This window comes from Aedes aegypti, unplaced genomic scaffold (genome assembly GCF_002204515.2).
Source record: "Aedes aegypti strain LVP_AGWG unplaced genomic scaffold, AaegL5.0 Primary Assembly AGWG_AaegL5_hic_scaff_1036_PBJ_arrow, whole genome shotgun sequence".
In the NCBI taxonomy this organism is placed as follows: Eukaryota; Metazoa; Arthropoda; class Insecta; order Diptera; family Culicidae; genus Aedes; species Aedes aegypti.
This window is the reverse complement of record NW_018734446.1, coordinates 8,696-17,707: the sequence shown is the minus strand read 5'-3', so window position 1 is coordinate 17,707 and position 9,012 is coordinate 8,696. Positions and strand designations below refer to the sequence as shown.

General features: G+C 40.3%; 2 protein-coding genes across 2 annotated transcripts; both read right to left on the bottom strand.

The window, feature by feature from the left end:
* Positions 1-235: 235 nt before the first annotated feature.
* Positions 236-5,151, bottom strand: LOC110680204 (protein PAT1 homolog 1-like). The gene is made up of 3 exons (XM_021856022.1): positions 5,000-5,151; positions 4,341-4,842; positions 236-1,292 (listed from the first exon to the last, which is right to left on the bottom strand). Exons 2-3 carry the CDS (start codon positions 4,606-4,608, stop codon positions 577-579), a joined length of 984 nt encoding a protein of 327 aa, XP_021711714.1. The 5' UTR covers positions 4,609-4,842; positions 5,000-5,151; the 3' UTR covers positions 236-576.
* Positions 5,152-6,754: 1,603 nt separating this feature from the next.
* Positions 6,755-8,471, bottom strand: LOC110680203 (putative nuclease HARBI1). Its single transcript, XM_021856021.1, has 5 exons — positions 8,381-8,471; positions 8,006-8,231; positions 7,811-7,950; positions 7,571-7,748; positions 6,755-7,460 (listed from the first exon to the last, which is right to left on the bottom strand). Exons 2-5 carry the CDS (start codon positions 8,036-8,038, stop codon positions 6,795-6,797), a joined length of 1,017 nt encoding a protein of 338 aa, XP_021711713.1. The 5' UTR covers positions 8,039-8,231; positions 8,381-8,471; the 3' UTR covers positions 6,755-6,794.
* Positions 8,472-9,012: the final 541 nt, after the last annotated feature.

Below are 9,012 nucleotides of genomic sequence, written 5' to 3'. Positions count from 1 at the left end.
TGGAGAAAGCCCAGGCAGGAGCTTTTCCAGCATTGAATCGAATGTATCCTCTTGCGCATCGACGACCCATCGATTCCATTAACAGTGACGTTATTCTGCTCGTCAACCTGTTGGCCTCGTTCCAGCGCCAGCATACGTTCTCGTTCCTTCTTCTCCTTCAGCAGTTGCTTAGCTTCGATCGCTAGCGGATTGCTCAAGTCCTCCATCTTCAGAGCGATTTTGTACAGACTTTCAACATGCAGTAAAATTTGTCTGGACTTCCGCTGTGACAGAACCTCGGACGAGACCGCAGTTCCTGTGTTGGTGGACGATTCAGCCACCACGTCCTGATCGATGATTTTCCTTGGTGCGGTCACACTGCCACACTGCAGCTTGCCAAGAGAGTTTTCGAACTGAAGTGGAGTATAATTCCTGGCGGGAACTTCTTTGATGTCCTGGCTCTTTTCCGAGTTTCGTCTTTCCCGCCCGATAAGCCCGTTGCGCTGAAGCATTTGCTGCGTGAAGGGATGATAGAACGTGTTGTCCTTGTGCGCCTTGCTTTCTCGTTCATTTTCACCCTTCTGACGTTCCTTTCGGTCACGGAACACGCAAAAAATAGTAATCGTTGAAGTATGGAGTGTCCTTGTTCAGCTGAGACAGTTGAATTCCCAGCAGCCACTGCTTGTCCCGTTCGCTCATCAGATTGGCATACTCGTCATATTCTCCGGAACGGTTAATCTTTCCGTTTTGATGCCGATTCTGATGCTGTTGTTGGTGGTAGTTTTGACGATTGTTGTGCTGCTGGTAGCGATTTTGCTGATGTTGCTGTTGATGGTGACGATGCTGGGCCAACAGAGGATGGTTCTGTTGAATCTCCTGCACCAGACGTTGGTTAAAGTTGGCATGGTTCTGCTGCTCCTGGAAGTTCGGAGGAGGCACATTCAGTGGAAACAACGGAGGACCACTTCCTGGAGGAGGGATGTTCGTTTGGAGAAGATGGAGAGGCGGCGGAGGTCCCATATTCAACGGTGGAGGGAAATTCACCGGTATCGTCAGTGGTGGTTGGCTCATCAGCGCAGGTGCTGTTGGGAAACCTGGCGGAGGGCGAGCAAGTCCTAAGTTTTGATGGTATTGGTGCTGAAGGTTTTCATGCTGCTGCGGAGGAGGACGTGGCGGAACCAGAGGATGTTGCTGCAGTTGCTGAGCCTGTTGTTTGATCATGTTCTGTTCAATTTCCTCCACCGAACATATGCGCATCTGAGAAGGATTCGGAAGGGAAAAATTCGGTGGAAATCCAGGGAAGGGCATCGAAGCTGTAACGGTGGAATATTGGTATGAAATGTTTTTTGTTATGTTACCAGAGCCACAATAGTCCGAATAGACAATTTAGCATGAAAAAGGTGTTTTTTCTCTGTTCTCGTTGATTTTAGATGTCTGCAAAGAAGTTTTTCGTAATAAAATTTTTGTGTTCAGGCAATTATACCTGTACAATGTTCTACAATGCTTTATAAGAACCTTTTTGGAGTAACTTTGCCGAAGAACCCAAATTTTATTTTGTTTTTATCGATTAATTTATGATGGTTCTTGAAAAATCTGCTTTTCTCGATAACTTTTAAAAGTGAATGAAATCCTGGAATAGTATTATGAAAAAAATCAGCATTTTCTTGTTAGGTACAGTGGGATACCGATTTTGGCAAGCTCTTTTTTTTAGAACTCCCCGATTTTGGCAACAAAATGGATCTATTTTTGACAGCATTTCGAAATACGATTAAAATTAGTTTTTTTGTTAATATTGTCGTGTTTTCTGAATCCTAATTTTGTTATTTGAACAACAACCTAGTTTCATTGTTCATGCCAAGCGTATCCCGGAGCCCCATTTTCGTCGAAATTCTCTGTGATAATCCGATTCACATAAAAAACATTGAAGAGAAATTAAAAAAAAAAACTTTGTGGAAATGGTCGAAATAATTGCAGTAGTATTTCCTGGTGTGATACCTCAAATGAAGTTTTGGAGAATCCGTGGAGGTTTTACATGGAAAACTACCCGAGAATTGTTTGGATGAACTGCAGGAGTATTTCGTGAATGAAATGTTGGAGAAAATTCTGGCTAAATTTATAAAGGAAATTGATGACATATCTTCGGTCGAATTTAAAGGGCGAACACGAAATAATTGCGACACATTCAACAGGGCATAACTTTTCTACCGTTGGGTAAAAATCAACCAAATTTTGCACACTTTCTCATTGATTTGTATGATTTGACAGCAACTCGAAGTTTCGTTTTTCGATTCAACGAAAATAGAGGTGAACCAACGCGAATCGAGAGAACAAATTCTTTCCAAACACCTGGCAGTTGGGAAAAATGTTGAACATTCACCATTCAACCGTCTCCAGAGTGTTGAAGCGGTTCCAGGAGTGGTTGACGTTGGACCACGGCAAAGGAACTGGAAGAAAACCGGGACCGGTGAACACAAAGACGGAGGGAAAGGTGAAGCGGATGATTAAAGCAAATCCCAACGTCTCAAGCCGTGATTTGGTTAAAAAGATCGGCATGTCGCAGAGCTACATCCAGAATGCAAAGAAGAGAGCTGGACTACATACATACAAGGTACAGAACTTCCCAAACCACGATGAGCGGCAATAATCGACTCGGGCACGGAAGCTCCACGAGAAGATGCTGACAAAATATGGCTGCTGTGTGATGAACGACGAAACGTATATAAAAGCCGATTTTAAGCAAATTCCGGGGTTGGAGTTTTTTACCGGTAAGAGCAAGTTTGATGTGGACGACAAATTTAAGAAGAAGAAAATGTTGAAGTTCGCCTCATTTGCGAACTAATTTGCGGTCGAACCTCGTGTCAAACGACAGTCATCATCATGTTCCAAAGAGAAGAAGCTAATTCTGAAGCTGAAAGTGTTAGAGGAAAATTTGCGGATTCGTTTTTCCTTCTATTAGTGATGATGTGATTATGGGGAGTTCATTCTAATTTTCTATAAATAAAATGCATTACTTCCAGCATTGGATATAATGTATGGTGTTAGAGAAAAATCGGATCCCACTAACAGATTTTCCTAGCTTTCAGCTTCGAATTAAATAAAATATGCTAATCCCGGGCTTCCCAAACTATGGATTGTTGCTGACTCACTTGTTTGAAAAAAAAAAAACATTCAAGTGAGCTTGCGACAAGCAGAGAAACCTCGAATCCATATTTTGGGGAGCAAAATTTCTTCTATCAAATTTTTTCTTTCAGTTTCATGATATTCATATTCTATCACACATGACTATCTAAAGCCACAACATTTAGAATTCAATAAGCAAATCAGTTGGTTTTCATGATTTAATATTTAGACATTCATGTTTGTTTCTCATGACAACCTAATATTGATACACATGTTATTAAACCGTGAAGTCAATGACGAAATCTATATGGCTACCACACTCAAGTCATGTGGTTTCCGTCATTGCGCAAATCTATAAGTAAAACACACGACGTTGGCATGTACATTTTTCTAAGTGTATACTGCCGTGAATCGCAAGTCAGTCTCATCTGCATTTTCGTCAAAATTTAGTTTTCAACATATTTTCCTATGCTCTTTCAGCTATCTTAACGAGATAACATGATTTGTTCGGAAAAATTAGGAAAAAACAGCAAGTCAAATTGTCCCATAGTGAAAAGTATCCGCTTATCAGTCCTACTACAGATTTCCGCACCGTATAACACAAAAATGAACCATGTTTTGATCATCTTTATATTTTTCTCGGAGAGATATCATAGTGAAAAGCAAATTGAGAAACTTTCATTATGATTTGAACATTTTCCAATCCTGTGGAATTTTTTGAATATTCGTATAGAAATCGAGTTTGGAAACTTCAAAGCCTACTTTTTACAGATGGGACTGACTTGCGATTCACACCAGTATTGGAACTCCTCGAAATGAATTCACAATTTGATTCAAATATTGCTCAATGCGTTTCTTCATAGACTTTTATAGATATTTACGTATAAGTATACTATCCTACTAAAATATACTTTGAAATGTTTCTAAGGTCTGATCATCATATGGTTCAATAAGGATAACGTAACAACATCCCAATGACATTAAAAATATTTTTTTCGAACGATTTTGGTAACTGAAACTTTTGAATCTGTTGCCAGAAACGGAATCTCACTGTATTTCAAATCAGAAATCCAGGAGAAGGAGAAGGAAAATGGTGCCTTTAGAGAACATTTTTGTTAAAAAAGAAGAGTCCTTCTATTAAAATATAGACTTATATTGAAAAAAGAGACCTGCTACCAGCCCAGATGAGAACATGCTAAACTGTCGAGTCGGACCATTGATTGTAACAAACTTCGACTTACCCGGCCCGGCTATTCTCGGTGCGCTGGGTGGAATCGCTGCCGGCCTCGGAGTCGCCGGTTTACTCGGCATGGTCCACACGCTCGGATCCAACTGCAGCCGCGCCTCCGACTCGTTGTCATCGTTCATCTCCAGATTGTCGATCCTCACGGCGGAGAAGTTGATGTCCAGATCGGAGTCCGGCCCGGAATCGCCATCGCCCCCTTCCCGCTGGTCCATCCGTACCAAATCCTCATGCAGCCCCTCCCAGTCACCCTCCCGAGCGGCCATCCCAAACGTCTCATCATTCAGGGCATCGTACTCCTCCTCGGAATCGTCCTGGGCAGTTCCCCGATTCCTCCGCCTCCGTCATCCTCCACCGGGAGCGAGGTATCGAAGCCAAAGAACGAATCCGTCATGGCCGGGAATGGTGACAACGGTTCTGCCGGTGGTGGTCAACAGTTTCCGCCGAGTCGCGCCCTTTCCGGAGCTTTGTTTATACAGTCCTGATGACCTGTCGCCAGCCTGGAGGCAAAAAGCATATAAGAGAAACACAGTGGCTGAGCGAACCGTTTGGCACTTTGGTCACAGAATTCCGGCGCAACACGGCTGCTGGGTGGATTTTTCTGAGCACAAACCGAACACCGCAGTGGGAAGATTGATTCCAAGCTAGCTGAATTACCTTTGGGGGCCTGGCCGTGGGCGAAATTGGGAAATAACTCAACGATTGGAACGTTCAAAGAACACAATAATTTCTGGATTACACAGCGCGATGAGATGGATCAAATGCTACGATTCGCACCGTTTTGACGTTTTCCACCGTCATTCGTCCGTCATCCGCGCAGTCGATGACGGCGAGCGAGGCCGCGACGTCAAAGTTGGCCAGTGGTGCTAGCTGAGTTTATACGATTAATCCAATATGGAGAAAACAGTGGCTTTGAAAAATTATTCACTAAACTTATTCAGCCATCATCATTGTTCAAAAATATCAACTAGATTTTAAATTTATTCAAACAATCAAAATCACTGAGCCACCTCCAAATAACATAAAAGCTCTAACAGTTTTATTCAACCATGCTACTTTTAATTATTGCACAATCTGGACACGCTGTTCTGCTTCTTTCATTCGCACACAAACACACAGCATCGCACAAGAATCGACGAAGATCCATATTATGAATGAGCCGATGGCGATGACAATCCGTTCGTCGAGTCTGGCGTCGCGAACGGTGCGAGACAACGGTGAAGTTTGTAATGTCGTTTTCGATTATTCCCGACGGTGCACCGCGCGAGTGTAACAATTGACACCGGAAAATAGAACGGTTTCGGTGCAATATTTTGACAGCGTATGATGGTGTTAGTGAAGGCGACAACCAAAACAAATGTCATTCATCAAGAATAAACAAAACGACCGTTGCTTTTGTAGTTGGTCTGCTTTTGATGTTTGGAAATTTTAGACTCATTTGTGTTTCGAATAGTTTTTGTAGTAGGTTTGTGCAATGGCAAAAGACATATCTCTCGAGGACTATGCTCCAATGGTTGATGAAAATAATTGTCTTCTGTACGAAGAGGAATATATTTTTTGAGAAACAAATATGGTGCGTATATTGAAATATTTTTCGTATTAAAGTTACACATTTATGTTTATTTTAGTGGACGAAACAGTGAAAGTTAGATATTGTCTGGTAGCGGAGTTTTATGGTTTCCCGCTTGAAATAGCTGCAAAAACTCCAAGCACACCCGGTTCAACAGATTTCCAAGAAACCACTCCTGAAAGCACCCCATCGGCTACAGCTCATGAGTGGTCAGACGGGCAAACGAAGATGATGCTAACTCTTTACAAGGAGAATTTAGATAATGTTGGTCCTCTAAAGGATTTCAAAAATAAGAAAAAGATGTGGGAGTTTATTCGTGACCAGCTTTTCGAGCAGTGTGGTGTGTCGTTCAGTTCAAAACAAGTTGAGAATCGCTATAAAACTGTTTCGAGAAGACGCCAAATTGCAAAAGCTAATAATCGGACCTCAGGAAGCACTTTTGCGAGCACTCCGTTCGATGCGGAATTCGAAGAAATCGTGGCTATCGATGACTCTATTGAACCTGAATTGCAAATGGATACCACTTCGATGAAAACTAAAATTACGTCTTCGAAATCAAACGATTCAAAAAGTACGCCATCGTCAGGATCTGTGACTCCATCACAATCACCCTCGCCTAAGCCAACGAAAAATAAAGGAGGAAGCAGAAGTCACCTATTGCAGGAAAAAATGCTGGAGGCTTTCGCTAAAGCCCAAGAGGAGAAACAGGAGAGGCATAGGGAGCGCATGGAAAAGTTGGATACAATAACTCAACTGTTGCAACGTATAGCAGATAAATGAATAATGTTAATGTTTAACTGACAAATATGCTTTGATGCCTAGATTTTAAAATACACAATCAATTTTCTCTTATTCAACTATTTAGCTTTTTATTTTCGTCATTTATGTAAAAGTGTTTACAATAGTGTTTCTTTTCATCTCTCCTAGCCTTTTTAAAATATTGTCTCTTGTATTACATTCTTGATAATTATTTATTCTTACATTGTCTTGAGAATTATCTACGTCTTCATTGTTTTCTTCGTTGGTTGTTAAAAATAAGTCGTTTTGATCGATGCATATGTTATGTAGAACACAACATGCCATTATAAATTTACACATTTTTTTAACAGTAAAAAAATCTAGACGCATAAGTTGTCTAAAACGTTGTTTCAATAATTGAAAACAATTTTCTATTTTAACTCGTGTTTGACAATGACGTTTGTTATACTTTTTTTGCCTATTTGACAGGTTACCATAATCCCTAAAAGGAGTTAATAGATGCTCACGAATAGGATAAGCTGCGTCTCCTAGGATATGATAACTTTGTTGGCATATCGTTGGCAATTTTTGGCTTATCGGGGACATGCTAAAAATTCTCGAATCATGAATTTTGCTAGGTGGGCCCAAAAAGACGTCAAGGAACCTTTTATCGGCATCACATATACCCTGCAGTGTTAGAGATACCAATTCATGCCTATTGATATATGTGGAGCGAATTTTGTTTGCTGGTTTTCGAACATTAATATAACTTCCATCGATGCAACCGATAACGTTTTTAAATCCGGCGAGCTGTAAGAGTTAATAAGATGGTTTAATGGCATCATTCATGCATTATCCAAAATAAAATTAATAACTGTTTATAAATAACAACAACATTATTGTATAAAAAATCCGTATACCTTTTCGAATTCGTTCGCGACGTTCGCTTTTTCTGCATCAGTCATGGGCATTTTTATGTATTCCCTAGATATATCATGGAAGAAATCTAGGATAGATTCCGTGTGTCGAAAAAATGTTGACTCCGACATGTCGAACAAATTACAAATCTCTCTATAGGAGTTTTTATTTGCACAGAACCTAAACAACAATGTGTTATTAGTTTTATGTTTGATAATTAAACATAAATTAATTAAACTCACCATAAAAAAGAAAGCATTTGTTTTTTTGCACATAGACTACTTCTGCCCCGTCCTTCTGCTTCTTTGTAAAATACAGAATTTTCAAATTTACAAATAAGAAGTTCTGCTGTACTCCTCGTTAATCGGAAATTGTTGCGAAACTAAAAAAACAAAGCTTTTGTTATGTAAGCTAAAAAGCATACCAATAAAACATACCTCTTCATCATTGTATCGATCAATCGTACTCATAAAATTTTCAGCGCGCGATTTTTCATTTCTTGTGGTACCGTTTATTTTGAAAAAATGCAAGGAACATTTCCTCGTCTCCTTCTGAATCAGATGATTCAATCAAATTCCTGATCAAATCCATTTTATCCACGCACTCAATAATGACCGAAAACTGAAAACGATATCACTTGCTCGACAGCGAAAACAACAAAACCTACCAAAGCGATCAAAACACAAATATCACTGACAGCTAAGCATCATGCATGTATTGGTAAAAAGAGTGCAGTACCTGCTACACCCAACTCGATCAGGGTGTAGAATTTACTGCACCGTTTACGATCGAGTGCAGAAACGGTGTACTACCTGCGGAATAAAAGAACGGTTTGGGTGCAAGTTTTGCTACACCGGTGGGAAAACGGTGCAGGCGGTGCAAATAAAGAAAAACGACATAACATTGTAGTACGTGTACTCTCATTGACAATCAAAACGAACTACTCGCACACACACACGTGCGTTTATCAATCAATGATCGTTTGCAAGGATTTCGATTGTGATTGGCGAAATCGTTGCAGAATGAGAATGTTCAAGTTAGGTATATAGGGTCGATGTACCAAAAGCCGATCAGATAAGAAATAGGTTAAAAGTTAATTAAAGTTAATTTAATATTTGGTCCAAAGAAATTGGGTATGTTAGGGCAGGAAAAAATCTCTCAGCAGCGTTGGTTTGGCGCAGCTCAAAGCTGGAAAAAACTCATTGGTTATTCGCTCCCAAGACGACAATTCGTCCGCTGAGGTGTGCTGCTGTCGTCATGATGATGGTTTCCGAAAGCAATGTCAAACCCATGCATGGTTTCAAAACATTCGGAAGAATATATTTATTTTCACTGCTTAAGTGAAGTAATGTATGAAATTGTATCAAATCCAATGGTAGAAAACTCATTTCACTATCCAATGATATGTTTAGAGGCAGCGGAGAATGTTCCGATACGTGTTTTA